Source organism: Carcharodon carcharias, chromosome 1 (assembly GCF_017639515.1).
Source record: "Carcharodon carcharias isolate sCarCar2 chromosome 1, sCarCar2.pri, whole genome shotgun sequence".
NCBI lineage: Eukaryota > Metazoa > Chordata > Chondrichthyes > Lamniformes > Lamnidae > Carcharodon > Carcharodon carcharias.
In genome coordinates, this window is record NC_054467.1 from 53455099 (window position 1) to 53474238 (window position 19140).

Genomic DNA, 19140 nt, shown 5'->3' on the forward strand with positions numbered 1-19140 from the left:
CATATTTAAATGGAGAGAGAGATTACAGAACTATGAGGTACAGAGGGATCTAGGTGTCCCAGTACGCAAATCAGGAAATGCGAGATTGCAGGTACAGCAAGTGATTGGGAAGGCAAATAGATTGTAATTGTTTAATGCAAGGGAATAGAATATAATAATAGGGATATTTTGCTATAGTTGTACAAAGATGTGGTGAGGCCACATCTAGAGTACTGTGTACAATTTTGGTCTCCTTATTTAAGAAAGGATATAAATGCATTAGAAGCAGTTCAGAGAAGGTTCATTCAACTGATGCCTGGGATGGGGGTACCTCAGAGTTCTCTCTCCATTTAAATAGTATGATTCTTGCAAAGAAAGGTTGGATAGGCTAGGAGTTTATGAGATTGAGAGGTGATCTTATTAAAACGTATAAGATCCTGAGGGAACTTAACAGAGTGGATGCTGAAAGGATGTTTCCCCTTGAGGGAGAGATGAGAACTAGGAGAGACAGTTTAAAAATAAAGGATCTTCCATTTAAGATGGTGATGAGAAGAATTATTTTCTCTCAGAGGGTCGTGAATCTTTGGAACTCCCTTCCCTACAGAGTGGTGGAGGCAGGGTCAATGAATATTTTTAAGGCAGAGGAAGATAGATTCTTGACTAACAAGGGAGTCAAAGATTACTGGGGATAGATGGAATGTGGAGTTGAAGCCACATCAGATCAGCCAGGAACTTAGTGGAGCAGGTTCGAGGGCCAAATGGTCGACTCCTGCTCCTAATTCCTATGTTCACACGTAATAGTGAATCCCCCACTATTAACATCCTGGGCGTTACCATTAACCAGGACCTTAACTGCACTAGGCATATAGGGCAGGAATTTCCGGTCCCGCCAGCGGCAGTCATTATCATGGGCAGGACAGGAAAATTTGGAGAACAGCCAAAAGTGACAAAATCCCGTCCATAAATACTGTGGGAACAACAGCACGTCAGAGGCTGGAAATTCTGTGGTGAGTAACTCACCTCCTGTCCCCAAAGCCTCTCCATCATCTACAAGGCACATGTTTGATGGAATACTGTCTACTTGTCTGGGTTTGTGCAGCTCCGACAACACTCAAGAAGCCCGCCTGGTCAGCACCCCATTCACCACCTTAAACATTCTCTCCCTGGTAAACTATGTCCAGTTCCAGGTACCACACTTTAGTAGAATGTCAAAGCCTCGGAAAAGGTGCAGAGGAGATTTCGTAGAATAGGACCAGGGTGAGGGACTTGAGTTTTGTGAAGAAACTAGAAAAGCTGGGATTGTTTTCCTTTAAGCACAGATGTTTAAGGCAAGATTTAATAGAAGTGGTCATAATTTTGATAATTACGGAACATTAAGGTACCATACCTGAAACTTAGTTCGTCTAGAGAATTTAGGACTTTTCGTGTAGGCTAAAGTGGTACTAAAATTCTCTTCATCAGACATTCTTTTAGTGCTTATAAGATCTACAGGAAACAAAAGCAGAATTTAAATTCGATGCATTAAAAACCAAAAAAAAAGTTTGTGCTTTCATTTCTGAAACAATACCAAATATTGACGAACAATGCACCCAAGCTCTTTCTCATCTGCAGACGGCAATCAAACACACACAAGTCCAACTTGTAAAGTTTTTCCCTTCCCAGTTCAGGAGTGCGGAATCATCTTTACTGCATCTAAACTGACCAGGAATAAAACTGCTTTTCTTTCTGATTTGTGTAGCTCAGGGCAGAAGTGTCCCAGATTTGCACTAGGTGCAGCAGCAGGCAGGGAAAAGAACATTTTATATGCCAGCCGCAATGGCGACTTTTCACACCATATCATCCCAATCATGCCTCATTAATTATGTATTCCAGGGAAACATGCTGGGCTGAATTTTGCCGTCGGCGAGCAGGGGTCGGGGCCTGCTTGCCAACGTGTAAAATGATGCGGGATGACATCGAGCAGAACCCCTGACGTCGTCCTGCCCCACTTAAATTTTCAGGAAGGCAGGAGCACAGCAAAATCAGCAGCGGACCTGCCGACCTGTCAGTGGCCAATTCAGGCCATTGACAGAGTCATTTAAACAATTTAAGGACCTGCCCATCCAAACTTAAGGTTGGCGGGCAGGCCAGGAGCCCCGGCGGCAAACAGGAAAAACACAAAACCTCATCCACCAGCGGGATGAGGATTCATGAAGGGTTCTAAAATGTTTAATAAAGTTTTACTGTAATTTATGAACATGTCCCACAACATTGTCACATGAGGGGGACATGTTAGGGAATTCTTTTTCTATTTTTATTCCTTTTAAAAGTGTTAGTGATCTCCCTGAGGCAGCACTTAGCCTCAGGGAGATATGCGCATGTGCGAAAGAGTACACTCTCACTTTTGGGGAATCTCCCCCCTGCCCACACAGGAAGTGCATAGCGCTTCCCGTTGGACATCATGCTGGTCGGGCCTTAATTGGCCCGCTCACGTAAAATGGAGGTGGGGCCTGCTTCACCAGCGGGGATCGTCTTCCCGCCCGCTGGAGATTGGGTCAGGCGGGAAGACGATCACGTGTCCTTTATCTTCCAGATTTATCTTTGGGCATCAGGCTTAAGCTTTTGGAACACTGCCTTCTTGACCTGAGACCTTGGATTGCTCTGCCTGGCAATAATGGCTCCTGTTTTTGTTCTAGGAGGTCACGTATTTCAGTACATTTTCACTGAACCAGTCCAGGTGACAATGATGCCCAAACCCAATAGTCTGGACACAGAAGTCTAGTACAGCTGACTTTATTTGATCTCACTATTCTGGCATTGAGTTGGATGTAAGAAGATTTTTCAGATTGCTTGTAAACTGCACTTGGAATTCCTCACTTCGGTTGGACTGCTTTAGAGCTGAAACATTGATTTTCTTCCTCTCAGACTTTTGTGCCTTGCAATGTCTTGGTAGTAGGTGAATATTTAGCACCAATCGAGCAGGCCTAGGATCTGTCCAGCAAATATCAGTCATGGATCAAGTAGTATGGACATCAATTAGATCTTTGACCTGAACAATGGCGCAATGCAGGAGGTGCCAATGTCTTGATCTAGGATGCCTCCACATGGTTTTGTATTTGTCCTTCCAAGTAACCAAAGGTCTTGCCAAATAGCCTACAATCATTGCCTAGGAACATGGAGGTATCCAGCTATACTGTGGCAGAGGGCATCATGCAGAGTTTGGTACACACTTTTTCACCCAGAAAGTGATGGGCTCCTCCATGGCAGCACTGCCAGACTGACCCATGATGAAGCATCTGCTAGCTGCTGCCTCAGGTTCCACTGCAGCATAAGTGGTGGTAACTCATGTGCTGCAGTTAAAGCTCAGACAGTGGTTGAAATTGCTGACCACTGACATGCAGTTTCAGACCATTGCTACCAACTGTCAGACAGCTGCCATTGCGGATGTGGAATGAATTCTGATAAAAGGTAACAGACTAGAAATGTTAGCTCTGTTCCTCTCTCTGTAGATGCTACCAGACCTGAATATTTCCAGTATTTTTCATTTTTACTGCCTAATAAAGTTGTTCAGTAAATATTTTTGCTGTTGGCCTTTACTGAATAATGTTGGATGATGGAGAGTCTGAAATGTATGTACTCTTAAGGAATGATAGTTCTAGGTTGGGGATGGGGATATTCTTTTTAATTGAAGCAAAGCCTCACAATGTGTAACTGTCACTCCATTTAGTTGTAGCTAGTGGATATGGTTTCCTTCCTCCTCCTCCTGCCAAGATCTCAAGAGGTATGTGAGCATTGCCAGGATAGAAAGCATTCACTGAGATGAATTTCTTGGTGTGGCCACACACCAACAATGCACTGATTGAGTGGTTATGATATGAGTCTCCGTTGAGGGCTTGGGGATGGGTGGGTGCGGTGGTGGTGTCCCCCTGCACCATTGGAAAGCCTTGCAAACCTACATGCACACATGCACTTTCAATTGAGTCTTTCCTCCTCAGGAAAAAGAGGATAAAGTTCCCTCTCCTCTTGTAAAGTGTTTCGGCACCTCCTTGATGCTTCGGTGAACCATAAACTGCAACACATTTCTGATGTCGCTTACTTCTGGCTGGAAGATTCATGTTACCTGGAAAGAAGGACCATGGCACTAGGCAGGCCATTCTCAATCTGGTTTGAGACTCTATACAACTACATATTTTTATACAGTGCCTTTAAATTAATAAAATGTCCCAAAGTGCTTTGCAGAAGCATTATAAATAAAATATTAAGCCAAATGGCCAATACCTTGGTAGATTTTAATGAGTGACTTAAAAGAAGAAAGAGGTGAAAAGTCATAGTGGTTTAGGGAGCAAATTTCACAGCTTAGGGCCTAGGCAGCTGAGCAATTAATATCATGGGATGGAGAATCTGAGGGAATGGTGGTGAGGTTGAGCTGGGTGTTGTCAGCGTAGATGTGGAAATTAATACTATGCTTTTGGATGATTTTGCCAAGGATAGCATGCAGATGCGAAATGGAAGGGGACTGAAGATTGAACCTTGGAGGACACCAGAAGGAGTGGGAAGAGAAGCCACTGCAAGTGATACTCAGGCTATGGTTAGACAGAAGAAAATGGAACCTAGCAAGTGCAGTCTCACCAATGACAATGGAGAGGCATTGGAGGAGTATGATGTGATTAACAGACAGGTCGGGAATGGCTGGGATGGACAGCTTACCTTTGACCCAGTCACAAAGGATGTCATTTGTAACTTTGATAAGAACCTTTTGGTACTGTGGCAGGGGCAGAAGCCTAATTGGAGGGACTCAAATATGGCTGTTACTTTTTTCTCACCTTCTAGCTGACCGCAACAAGGTATAATTTTTGAGAAGTATTACCTAAAACCTTTTGAGCATTGTGACTTTAAAGAGTAGGCAAGAACTGAGAGTTCACATCACATCAAAAGCTGCCATCACATGACCAAAACTAGCTGAAGAGGGGGTCGACACATTATTACTCTACAAGGGAATCCAGCAAGGCAGTCTGGGGACAAGCAACGCTATAGGCAAATTGTCAAGATATTTGGCTATTTGGCAGGGTATTTGGAAAGGCAAATACAAAACAATATGGAGGTATGCTCGTTCAAAACATGGGAACCTCCTGGATTATGCCATTGTTCGGGTCAAAGATCTAATTGATGTCCATATCACTCAATCCATGTGGAGGACTGATGCCTGCTAAACAGATCAAGTTTAAATCCAAAGAAAGGATAAACAGTTATTTACACAACGGCCGAAATGTAAACATAGTGAAACACCCACACACTCAAAGACACGGACACACAAGAAAAGATGAGTTCCAGAGATGAAACGTGCACTTAGATGGCTAACAGAGTAAGAAGAGACACGCCACGTGTTCTTAACCAGTCCTTTAAGATGAAAGGCATTGCAGGCCTGAAGGATTCTCTCTCCCATTTATTTGCAAACATTGGAGGTTAGATGTTTCTAGGCTTTTCATATGAAATTATGGCCGGGCTTCTGTAGCGAAGAAACATAGGGCAAAATCGCCCATGCCCACTAGTGTCGGATGTATTTGGTGGCGTGACTGGACAATATGGCGAGAAGGCCAAAAATTGGTTTCACGACATAGTGAAACCAGTTTGCGGTTGCCCACTCAGCCTGCCAACGGTGGGCCGCATTTCCCGCTATCAGATATCAGGAACCTTATTGTAATGCATCAGCATATCATAAGGCTAGCCCACTGGACTCATTCCCCTCCCCTACCCCGGCTGGATCACCCATCCACATCAGTGTGAATGCATGCCACTGTGTTTCACAGCAGCATATAAAAGGTCTGCACTTGGTGAGCTGCACTTTGAGTGGAACATGGGAGATTGAGTGCACAGTAACATTGCGGAATACTTACAAGGTACGCCTATTGGACTTCAAGCTTGAGATGCATTGAGGGGCAATGGCTGCTCTGCGGCTGAAGCGACCTGGGCGGGGTGGGGGGCTGTCAAAGGCTGCCTGTGGTTGAGGCGATTTTGGACGGGGCTGTCAAAGGCTGCCCTGCAGTTCAGGCCACTTGGGTGGGTGGGTGAGGGGGGAGGGAGGAGTGGGGAGGCTGCCCTGCAGCTGAAGATAGCGCACTAGCCCGTGTAGGATGGAGGGGAGGTGTGGGCAAAGAAGCGTTAAGGACACCTTGTATAAAGTGACCATTCCTCTGCAGCTGAGGCAGTTCAGGTGCAATACATTGACATGATTGGATTCGGGCCTCTAGTTTATTTGCCCACTCAAGCAATGCAGAGGCATGAAAGTGTCATCACGTGCTCCAGAGCTTTTCACCCCTCAGACACCAGGCTGAAAACTAGTGAGTGTCTTAGTGGACTGGGCACATTGTACAATCTCTTCGCTAAAGCTGGCCATGGAGCAGTCACTGGTGGAGGTGCTCACAGCCCCTTGCAATGTCATCATACCAGTCTCCCCCATTTGTTCAAGCTATCAGTGCGGCACATGTTAGAATGCATGGGCTGATAGCACAGCATGTCCAATGGGCAAAGCTGAGGTGAGTGGGGCGGAGGCGGTTGGGGTTTTGGGCAACCATGCAGCGCACTAACCTCTGGCATCCAAGTGGTAGCCAGCACTCTCCGAGATGCATTAAGGAACCTTCAGACTTAACCAAGAGAGGTTCTTAGTATACCCAAGCTAACCCATCTCTTCTTCATCCTGCAGGAGTACAACATCAGGAGCATGGAGCCTGGTGAACTAGCTGTATGCCTTGTGGTGTACAGTAAGTGAAAATGATGGAGAAGACAGCGACTGAGGTGCCTGGCTGTCTAGAGGGAGCAGCAGCACCCTCCGGAAGAAGAGGCGGCTGGGGCTCCTGCACATTCCTCCAAAGAGCCACAGCAAGCCGTCACTGGTCAGTGCCTAGCTAGACCCAGGGTTTATAGATGCCGTCTTTCATTCCTGCAGATGACCAAGAAGCAGTGACACTGAAGACTGCACATGTTTAGGGGGCTGGTCGGTCACATCTGCCAGCTCCTGCAGGATTTGGTGCTACCTGGACATGAAGGGCATCCACTCATGCAGCGCTCAATTTTCATGGCTCCACAGGTGACCTCTGTGCGATATCACAAGCCTCCAACCACAAATATATCCATGAGATGATGGGTGCCACTTTCGCAAAGGCACACAACTTTGTGCACTTTGCGTAGGACCAGGAGAGCTTGGATGCAAAAACGATTGGATTTGCCCAGATCTGGGGTTTTCCACAGGTGCAGGGTGCCATCAAATACACTCAAATCTCCCTCGGCAACAAGCGGTCAACTATGTCAACCGCAAGGGATTCCATTCGCTCAATGTGCAGCCGCTGTGTGACCACCACAAACATATCCTGCAGGCCTGCACATGGTTTCCAGGGAGTGTGCACGACTCCTACATTCTCAGTCGGTCACAGATGCCTGATGTCTTCCAGGGTCCACAGAGGCAGTAGGGTTGGCTCCTCAGGTATAAGGGCTACCCGCAGAGGACTTAGCTGATGACACCTGTGCGGCAGCCTCAGGCTGCAGCAGGGTGATGGTATAATGAAGCTCATTCTGCAGCTTGCAACTTGGTGCAGCAGACAATCAGGATGCTGAAAATGAGGTCCGGTGCCTGGACCAGTCTGGTGGAGCCCTGAATATAGTCCAGAGGGTGTCAGACATCACTGTTGCCTGCTGCACTCTTTACAACCAGGCGCTGCAACGTGAAGAGGAGCTAGCTGGGGAGGAGATGCAGGAGCTGGAGGTCTTCTCCGATGAGGAGGACATCGACGGTGATGAGGGTGGTGAGGTCCTCAAAGGTGATGACTGAGGCCCTCACACTGGCCAGACCAGGCAGGCATACTCGTGAGGCCCTCATAGCTGCTAAATGTATGAAGGATGATGACGATATGTAGTGAGGAGACACCATAAGATCTTCACATTACATCTATGAATGTTGGGCTCCAGTCTGACTTATAGCAGCGCACATACCCTCTTTGATAATGCTCCTGTCATGGAGACGAAGTGGAGGCCCTAATAGTTGCTCTATTGCAGGAGGATGATGACGAAATGCAGTGAGGGCACTCCACAGATCTTCACACAGCCTCTGAGAATGTCTGACTCCTGTCTGTCCGAAGGCAGCTCGCTTGCACTCTGTGGTCAGGGTCATAGCATAGAGACTTAGCCATGAAACTTTAACAGCATCTGATCCTTTGTCCTCCTTCAGCACTTGACCTCTTCAGGAGCACAGTGCCACTGGTCAGAGATGCTGAAGAGATGGGAGCCAGCCCACCTTAAAAGGTGCTGAGAGCACACAGAGAGAATGATGGTACTCTGTGACACATGCCCATGACATTCTGGCAGCAATGAAAAGCACCATCGAGGTGCAGGCATCAGTAATGTGTCCAGGGAATGTGAGGCCGGACCATCACTTTGGACTGAAGGCTGCACAAAGCTCAGGGAAGGGGCCCTGGACTGAGGCACCTGCCTTTATCTTGTGCAAAAAGGCTTCACATCTGAGTGACAAGAACACTGCTCATCAGAGCAAGGAGCCATAGGCAGGGAGACATTCTTAGGAGTTTATTAACAATAGTGAACAGTATGTACAAGTGATTAACAACCATACCCAGGCTGTACAACTAACTCTTATGAAGTCTCCTACAGTTCCCTAATTTAGGGGCTGTGTTTATTTTGTCCCCAATGTTGTTAATTTAGTTTATTTGGGGGACTCCAAAAGAGTTAACTCTCCTTAACTTTCCTAATCCTGCAGCTAGTCTTGGTGCTCCCTGGTCATCCACAACGTAGGTGGAGGCAGCCTGCTGATTATGATGCCCTGTCTGTGATGACCTTGGTGGGTGTCCTCTGGGCGGCTGACACCTGGAGAGCCCCGGGGTCCCGCTGTGAGGCAGTGGCGCCCTCCTCGGCCTGTGGAGCTGGAGCTGCGAGGTCACAGGAAGAGGGGATTCAAATAGGCCCGCACACTCCCAGAGTCATCTGGATGGATGGCCCCGGGGTGGGGACACACCTGCTGATCCTCCTCCCTATGGGTGCCCAAGGGCCCCTGGCTCAATCCTTGAGAAGGGGTAGCTGGAGTGAGATCGGGCTGCCCCGCACCCCTCATGTGTACACATTGTTGGAGGCCAACTATGGCATCAGCGACCTCGGTGCGTTGCAATGTCAGCGTTATCACCTCAGCTTGAAGGCGGATGGACTCCTCCATCATGCCTTGCAATCTGAGGAGTGCAGCAGACATCCCCTCCTGATGTTCCTAAGCTTGCCTTTGCAGCTCCAGCAACTGTGACATGACCGAGTCCGGGGGCTCGTCATCTGACTCGGATTCAGCAAACTTCTGGTCTCCAGCAGTCTTCCTAGTGCCGGGGACCTGGGAAGTCCCTGCTGCCACCTGCTGTGGATCAGGCAGTGCGATGTGCTAACCAGATAGTGACCCTGAGCTATTCTAAAGCTAGGTCCCACCGAGATGCGTGTCTGCGCTGGTGGAGGGTGTGAGTGAGCTTTGTGATGGGACTTCAAGGCAGATGCCATCAGATTCCTCTTATGAGGTTTCTTCAGGGCTTAATTGGAGGCCCTGGGTCGTGGCCTCCATCGGATGTTTGGCCGATGTGCCTGCGAAAGTAAGGAGAAATAATTAGTGCATGGCAGTGGCCTGTGAAACAGGACACATCACTGACAGCATGGCTGTCTGATGGATGTTGCACTGCTGGATCCTCACTTGGTAGAGCACTGCTGGCCTCACCATCAGTACAGGAACAGTCCAGATTCTTGCTGGCCAGCTGGATGGCTCTGTTTTCAAAGTCTGTGAGGACCCTGATTTCATGCATTCCTCCACCAACCCGCAACCTCTCCCTCTTGTTGTGTGCCAGCTTGTCCTGTATGAATAGAGATGGAGAGAAGCGTAAGCAGGACACCTGCCAGGCCAGATGATAAGTATGCACAGCATGTTTGGGCTGTGATTGGACGTGATGAGGACAATGAAGTTGCGTGAAAGAAGGTGAATGGTGATGTCCCTTGAACTGGCAGTGAGTGAGGGCCCTGTGGATGTGTGATGGGTTTGTGAGTGTGAGAGCTGAGGGTGATGAGAAGAGTAACTTGCTCTTGTGAAACAGAGGAGGTCATTCATCCTCTTGCAGGACTGGGTGGCTGTCCTCTTTGAAGGGTGTTGGTGCTGACCACCACTGTCACCACCGCCCAAGCCGGATGAGTGAGGTTGCTGATTAGTGAGGTTGCTGCCCATCCTGCGGCCAGAGCAGGGTGAGAGGACATCACGGCGAGCCTGCACTACGTCCAAAAGACGCTTGAGGGATGCTTCATTGAACCTAGTGCCTGCAGTCTTTTTGCCTTTCAGGGCCATGTCTTCCATGCAGCAGTCATGGGCTGGAAGCACTGTGAGGTGTGTGCGCAGCTGCACTTTTATATGGTGCCCAGCCTGATGAAACAGCGAGATGATGGCATGTAACGAGAGCCCACCCGCCACTGAAATGGCATGTTTACCGGGAATGCATAATTAATGCGGCAGACTTGTGATGATACGGAGTGAAAAATCGCCATTGCAGCCGGCAGGAGTGCAAATCTGGGACAATTCCGCCCATAATCTTGTAAGTGAAAACAAATTAGCCCCTCTCTTCACTGCCTGAGATGACTCTCCGTTTGAGGCAGAGTTCCTTTCTTCTTGCTAGTGATGGTCTCTCCATGCCTGCTTTGCTAGATTCCCTAGTGGAGTAATAAGATGTCAAGGGGAGGCGGTGGCATAGTGGTGTTGTCTAGTAATCCAGAGACCCAGGGTAATGTTCTGGGGACCTGGGTTCGAATCCTGCCACGACAGATGGTGCAATTTGAATTCAATAAAAGTCTGGAATTAAAAGTCTAATGATGACCATGAAACCATTGTCGATTGTTGTAAAAACCCATCTGGTTCACGAATATCCTTCAGGGAAGGAAGTCTGCCGTCCTTACCTGGTCTGGCTTACATGTGACTCCAGACCCACAGCAATGTGGTTGACTCTTAAATGACTCAGTTGTAACAAATCACTACAAAGTCACAAAAATGGAATGAAACTGGACAGACCACCTGGCATCGACTCAGGCAGTGGAAACAACAACAGCAATCCCAGCCCTGTTGAAGCTGCAAAGTCCTACTCTTCCTTACTAACATCTGGGCTAGTGCCAAAATTGGGAGAGCTGTCTCACAGACTAGTCAAGCAACAGCCTGACATGGTCATCCTCACGGAATCATACCTTACAGATTATGTCCTAGACACCACCATCACCATCCCTGGGTATGTCCTGTCCCACCTGCAGGACAAACCGAGAGATCCAGCAGAGGGGATGGCACAGTGGTATAGATGCAGGAGGGAGTTGCTCTGCGAGCCCTCAATATTGCCTCCGGACCCAATGAAGTCTCCTGGCATCAAGTCAAACATGGGCAAGGAAACCTCCTGCTGATGACCAAGTAACGCCCTTTCTCAGCTGAAGAATCAGTGCTCCTCCATGTTGAACACCACTTGGAGGAAGCACTAAGATGGCAAGGGCGCAGAATTTACTCTGCGTGGGGGGCTTCAATGTCCATCACCAAGAGCGGCTTGGGAGCACCACCATTGGCCGAGCTGGCCAAGTCCTAAAGGACATAGCTGCTAGACTGGGTCTGCAGCAAGTGGTGAGGTAAGCAACAAGAGGGCAAAACACACTTGACCTCATCCTAACAAATCTGCCTGCCACAGATGCATCTGTCCATTACAGCATCGTTAGGAGTGGCCATTGTCCAGTTGTTGTGGAGACGAAGTCCCACCTTCACATTGAGGATACCATTCATCATGTTGTGTGACACTACCACCGTGCTAAATGGGATAGATTTCGAACGGATCTAACAACTCAAGACTGGGCATCCATGAGGCGCTATGGGCCATCAGCAGCTGCAGAATTGTACTCGAACACAATCTGTAAACTCATGATCCAGCATATCCCCCACTCTACCATTATCATCAAGCCAGGAGATCAACTCTGGTTCAATGAAGAGTGCAGGAGGGCAGGCCATGAGCAACACCAGGCGTACCTAAAAATGAGGTGTCAACCTGGCGAAGCAATAACACAGGGCTACTTGCATGCCAAATAGCATAAGCAGCAAGCGATAGACAGAGCTAAGCGATCTCACAACCAAGGGATCAAATCTAAGCTCTACAGTCCTGTCCCATCCAGTCGTGAATGGTGACAGATAATTAAACAACTCACTGGAGGAGGAGGCTCCACAATTATCCTTATTCTCAATGATGGAGGAGCCCAGCACATCAGTACAAAAAGTAAGGCTGAAGCATTTGTGACAACCTTCAATCAGAAGTGCCGAGTGGATGATCCATCTTGGCCTCCTCTGGCGGTCCCCAGCATCACGGATGCCAGTCTTCAACCAATTTGATTCACTCCACGTGATATCAAGAAACAGCTGAAGGCCCTGGATACTGCAAAGGCTATGGACCCTGACAACATGTGCTCCAGAACCTGCCATGCCCCTAGCCAAGCTGTTACAATACAGCTACAACACTGGCATTCACCTGGCTATGTGGAAAATTACCCAGGTATGTCCTGTACACAAAAAGCAGGACAAATCCAACCCAGCCAAGTACTGTCCCATCAGTCTACTCTTGATCATCAGTAAAGTAATGGAAGGGGTCATCAACAGTGCTATCAAGCGGCACTTGCTTAGCAATAACCTGCTCACTGACGCCCAGTTTGGGTTCCACCAGGGACACTCAGCTCCTGACTTCATCACAGCCTTGGTTCAAACATGGACAAAAGAGCTGAATTCCTGAGGTGAGGTGAGAGTGACTGCCCTCGACATCAAGGCAGCATTTGATTGAGTGTGGCATCAAGGAGCCCTAGCAAAACTGGAGTCAATGGGAATCGGGGGAAAACTCTCTGTTGGTTGGAGTCATACTTAGCACAAAGGAAGACGGTTGTGGTTGTTGGAGGACTGTCATCTCCAATCCAGGACATCACTGCAGGCGTTCCTCAGGGTAGTGTCCTTGGCCCAACCATCTTCAGCTGCTTCATCATTGACCTTCCTTCCATCATAATGTCAGAAGTGGGGATGTTCGCTGATGATTGCACAATGTTCAGCACCATTCGCGACTCTTCAGATATTGAAGAAAGGCCATGTCCAAATGCAGCAAGACCTGGACAATATCCAGGCTTGGGCTGACAAGTGGCAAGTAACATTCGCGCTATACAAGTGCCAGGCAATGACCATCTCCAACAAGAGAGAATCCAACCATCGCCCCTTGATGTTCAATGGCATAGGCATCACTGAATCCCCCACTATCAACATCCAGGGGGTTACCATTGATCAGAAACCGAACTGGACTAGCCACATAATTACTGTGGCTACAAGAGCAGGTCAGAGGCTAGGAATTATGCAACAAGTAACTCACCTCCTGACTCCCTAGTGCCTGGCCACCATCTATAAAGCACAAGTCAGGAGTGTGATGAATACTCCCCACTTGCCTGGCTGAGTACAGCTCCCACAACACTCAAGAAGCTTGACACCATCCAGGACAAAGCAGCCCGCTTGATTAGCACCCCTTCCACAAACATTCACTTCCTCCACCACCAACACACAGTAGCAGCAGTGTGTACCATCTACAAATGTACTGCAGGAATTCACCAAGGCTCCTTCGACAGCACCTTCCAAACCCACGATCACTAACATCTAGAAGGACAAGGGCAGCAGACAGATGGGAACACCACCACCTAAAAGTTCCCCTCGAAGCCACTCACCATCCTGACTTGGAAATATATCGCCGTTCCTTCAATGTCGCTGGGTCAATATCCTGGAACTCCCTCCCTAACAGTACTGTGGGTGTACCTACACCACATGGACTGCAGCAATTCAAGAAGGCAGCTCATCATCATCTTCTCAAGGGCAACTAGGGATGGGCAATAAATGCTGGCCCAGCCAGCGAAGCCCACAACCCGTAAATGAATTTTAAAAAATCCTCCAGTTAGTTTTGGTCATGTGATGCCAGCTTTTCACGTGTCCAATTGTCCACATAACGGGTTGGAGCCGAGGTGATTGAGACACAATGAGGGGATGATTGATATTCCATCAGCATACCAGTTATGATTAGCTCACTGGAAAATCTTATTGGACATTCCATCTTCATGGCGCTGGCAAGTATGGTAGCCATTGTCTTTTGAACTCCTTCCATTGAAATGGTAAGGGGTAGTCACTTTGCACCTGGAAAACCCATTTGCATTTTTAAATAACTTCCTAGACATTTTGTTGCTGTCTGTCCAGAAATCCCAGCAGAAGACACCTAACATTTTGGAAACCATTTTTAGAGAGTACAGTGTCTATTATTCCATATTGCTTCCTTTTTCAAAATATACAGAACCCATTGTCCAATTATCTATACGGGTATGCCTTGGCTGTCACATCTCCCCAAATAAGGGAAAAAAATGAAATTCCTTTTTTTTTGGTTTTTCCTACATCACAAAGAATAAAAAGGTAAAATGCAATAGCAATCAATCATACACATTCATTCACATGCATTTCTTAAAGTGATGGTCATTAACCATCTACAGTTTACTTGTGATATTTGCATGTGGACAGAGTGTCCGCAATTACATTCAGGACAGATTTTAGATTCTGGGCAGTGTGTCCACAATTACATTTTTCCTTCCCACCTTTAAGTATTGTAGTTACGTTTGTTTTTCTATTACCGTTGGTTTGTAGTATTTTGGACATTTTAATACCAACAGACATGTGGCCTTTGGTGGATTTTGGACTAAGTAAACAATCAAGTTTGGTCCTTGGGTCCTTGAGGGGTTGGATTTCACAGGCTGTAGTTAGATTGTCTTTTAGCTCTTGCAATGAACCAAGGCTCCTTCATTCCTCTTGCACTTTGTTCCTGTCAGATTTTAAGTTTAGGTTGCTAGGTTTGAATGGCTTGCAATCTGCAAAATCTACTTGTTAGAATCTTCAGTGAGAAAATCTGCTCTGATTGCATCTTCAGTCCTCTTGTGACCTTCACAAGAGTTTATTTTTTAAAAAAATTTTCTCACACTACACTCTTCCTTTTCTGTGTTTCAACGGTGTCTATTCCCCTGACCTGCCCCATGTCCTCTGGGATTTTAATATCTTCAGGTATTTGTTCAGACTCTGCTGCACTCATCTGTGGCATTGAACTACATGAGGCATGCTCCTCACTCCCTACTTCTTAACCTGGGTTCTGTGCTCATCCCTATTTAAATCTTGAAAGAAGGGTTCTGTTAACCACACCACTGATGCATTCCTTCAACTTCTGCTACTTTTATCTCAGCTCCTTTACTTTCCACTGGCTCTATCTCGGCCTTTCTTAATTCCACTAGCACCCCTTCAGCCTCTATAATCTCAACGGCCAGTAAAGATTAAAGAGGCTGAAGGAATGCCAGTGATAGGACCACTATCACCTCCTGTGGGATCTTTGAAACTTCCTCAGCCCTCTGCATCTGTGCAGAACTTTGCTTGTTCCCCTCAGTTTCTCCAGTCTCTGAGGACTGCTCGAGACTCTCTGGGGGTAATATCTTATGTCTGGTGAGGTCATTCCCTAGTAAATATCCGCACCCTGCATGGGTAATCTTGGGATCAACCCTATCGTTTCTAGCCCCATAACTAACTTACTCTTCAGCTATATTGTTACGAAAGAAACCTCCACACCTTCTCTGGTCAGCCCCTTTATGTTAATGGCATGTTAATTATGTTGTTAGGAGACACAGAGGAAGGGCATTATTCAATTAAGTACTTCTGACAAAGATAAATAGGGGATAGTGTTGTTCAGTCAATAAGCTCTCTTGATAAAGAAAAGCACTGGGTGAAATTGTTACAGATTTGCACTAAGTGCAGTAGTGGGCAAGTACCTGCCAGCCACGATGGTGGGTTTTCACTCCGCATCGTCCCAAGCCCACCACATTATTTATCCATTCCTGAGAAATACGCTGTCTCCATGGTGGGTGGGTCCGATTTGCCTGCCACGCCGTCACCTCGCGCTTCATCACGCCAGGCACCACATTTAAAGTGCAGCCACGCTCAGTGCTTCCAGCACAGGGCTGCAGCAAAGAAGACATGGCCCTGAATGGCAAGAAGACTGCAGCCCTCAAGTGCCTTTCAGATGCCATGAAGGCCCGCTGTGATGTCCTCTATCCCCGCTCTGGCTGCAAGAGGGGCAGCAACATTACCACTCCAGCTTGGTAAGCGATGGCAGTGGTGATCAGTGCCAATGCTGCACAGAAGAGGTTGGCTATCCAATGCAGATAGAAAATTAATGATCCCATGCAGCTACAGCAACCATCTCATCACTCTAAACTCACACACTCAAGCCCATCACACATTCACTGGCTTCTCGCTCACTGTCAGCTCAAGGGCCATCACCACTCACTTCTCTCACATATATACCCTCACATGTCCATTTGGCCTAATCTCCCCTGGAGATTGCCTCATCAGCCCTCACCATCTTGAAGCCACTTGTACAGATCAACATGTGCCCCCACACACACCCTAGGATACCCTCCTTCCCCAGTCCAGCTTTCATCCTGCAGCCTCTTCCCTTGCCTGAGGCCACTTCTCTCCCTTCTCCAAGCAAGACTTTACCCTGAAGCCATTGAAAAGCCATCCACATATGGCCTGGTCTGGTAGATAAAGACCTGCGTGAGCCCCCCTAAAAGTGATGTTGTACTGTCTGTGAAGCCTGGCACTGATGAGCGAGGAAGAGGACTCCGGTGGGCTGGCCTTACGATATGCTGATGTATCACAATGAAGATCCTGACGTCGGATGACAGGAAACGGGACGGGCTGAGCGGACAATTGCAAATTAAACTGGTTTAACGCCGTCATGACACCGATTGTGCCATATTGTCCACTCACGCCACTGAACACACCCAAGTCCAAGATTTGTTTCTAAAATCAACCCTGGGCCAGTGTCAATGGCAGGACACTTAAGGCCAGTATTTACCTCTGGCTTTACTACATCCCAACATCATTTTAGAGCCAGCGTTTTCCCCTGGTTTGATCACATAGTACCAACATACCCTTTATTCTCGAGTGCTTCGAACAAAATCATTAATTGGTTCCTGAAAAATCTATTTATTTTCTCGCAACAAAATATTTGCCATGTTACTACACACAGTGAAATTCTTACCCCGAATCCCTTAAACTTAACTGTCCCTTTCTTCCAGCCCTCGCAGCGCCTCAAATCCGCCACTAAAACTCGGCTTCACTGACTGCTGGTAACCGGGAGACCACAAACAACACACAGGGGAGAGCGTTCCTGCCCGCCTCCGCCGACAGCGCCCCCTGCCCGCCTCCGCCGGCGACGTTCCTTGCCCGCCTCCGCCGGCAACGCCCCATGACCGTCTCCGCCGCCATCGGCAACGCTCCTTGCCCGCCTACACCGCCTAAATAGCCAAGTGGTTATGGTACTGGGCTTGTAACCCCAAGATCAAGAGTTCAAATCTCACAATGGCAAACTATGAAACAATGTAACTTCATTTGAATAGGAACAGATGGAAACGTGTTTGTACTCGAAAGAGTTACACTGCAGCCGGCAGCACCCCATAACCACATCCGCTGGCAGTGCTCCCTGCCTGCCTCTGCTGGCAGCACCCCTTGTCCACTTCCAATGGCATCGCCTCTGCCCAACTCTGCAGGTAGCATCCCCTGCCTGACTGTGCCCCCTGAAGACCTCCTCCAGCAGCACCCCATGCCTGCATCTGCTAGCAGTGCTCCCTGGCTGCCTCTGCCGGCAGCACCCAGTGCCATCCTCCACCAGCAGCACCCCATGCCAGCCTCTGCCAGCAGCATCCCCAACCTGCCTCTGCCCTGTCTGACTCTGCCCCCTGCCTGCCTCTACCAGTAGCACCCCCTGCCTGACTCCACCCCATGCCCACCTCTGCTGGCCACAACCCCTGCCTGACTCTGCCAGCTGTGTCCCCCTGCTTGACTCCACCAGCTGCCTGATTGTGCCAGCAGCACCCCATGCCCACCTCTGCTGGCAGCCCAGCTTCCTATCCCATGCCTGATTTTGAGTTGGCCTCAAACTCTCATCTACTTTAAGATGATATTTGCCAGGGAAACATCCAAGACCTGCAAAAATATCTTTGGAATCTGTCAGGATCTGCTAAGCTAGCCAATGGCTTGATTTCCTGTGAAACACTGCAAATGAAGATTACCAGTCCAAGTTTTGCTTCATGTCTCCTATCTGGAATGGAAGTTCTTCTGACTTCCCATTGTATTGGACTCTCAGCTTAGCTTAGTCTCCTGGAGTGAGCATCATTCCATCATAGAGCCTCAACTTTATCTTTGGCAGCTTCATTTTCAGGCCACCAACTTAAGCAACTTTACACAGTCTGCAAAGCTCATAATGTTGCATATAGAACCACTGACACTTCACATTAACTTAGTGGTCACCTTCTGTAGTTATCATTCACACAGTCACAAACCACTTTCCACCTCAAGACATGACCACGTCAACATGTTCTAATGATAAAGGCAAAATATTGTGGATGCTTGGAATTGGAAATAAAAACAGAAAATACCAGAAAAACTCAGCAGGTCTGTCAGCATATGTGGAGAGAGAGACAGAGTTAATGTTTCAAATCCACATTTTTTCAAAGCTAAAGTTAAGTAGAAGTGATGGATTGAGACTGGAGCAAGTGGATAGGTGGGAGCTAAAGAGAAATTTGATAAAGATGTCATGGACACAGAGACAAAGGGAGATAAAGAAGGTGCATGAAGTTAAGATAGCAGAATGTGTTAAGAGCAGAACAAACGTGGGTGCTCTGTGAAAGCAAAACATAAGAACAAGTGACAGATGGCCCTATGGGGGGAATGGGGTTGAGGAAAAAATACTTTAAAAAATTGGATAAAAAGGGGTAAAGATGGAGGCGAGAGTTCATGGTCTAAAGTTGTTGAACTTAATGTTAAGTTTGGAAGGCTGTAAAATGCTTCATCGGAAGATGAGTTTGTGTTGGGCTTTACTGGAACATTGCAGCAGGCCAAGGACAGACATGTGGGCATGAGAGCAGGATGGTGTGTTGAAGGAAGGTCTGGTTCATGCTTGCGGACAGACCGAAGGTGTTCCACAAAGCAGTCACCCAGTCTATGCTTAGTCTCCCATGTATAGAAGAGACAGCATTGGGAGCAGCGAATGC

The 19140-nt window shown here is 47.8% G+C and overlaps 1 protein-coding gene across 1 annotated transcript in view; it reads right to left on the reverse strand.

The window, feature by feature from the left end:
* Nucleotides 1–17217, reverse strand: part of map9 (microtubule-associated protein 9) — a 213032-nt gene extending 195815 nt beyond the window's left edge. The window contains exons 1-2 of the mRNA XM_041193456.1: nucleotides 17130–17217; nucleotides 1367–1464 (exon numbers count right to left, since the gene is read on the reverse strand). Of these exons, the coding sequence (XP_041049390.1) occupies nucleotides 1367–1444 (78 nt within the window). The 5' untranslated portion in view covers nucleotides 1445–1464; nucleotides 17130–17217. The remainder of the gene's footprint in view (nucleotides 1–1366; nucleotides 1465–17129) is intronic.
* Nucleotides 17218–19140: the final 1923 nt, after the last annotated feature.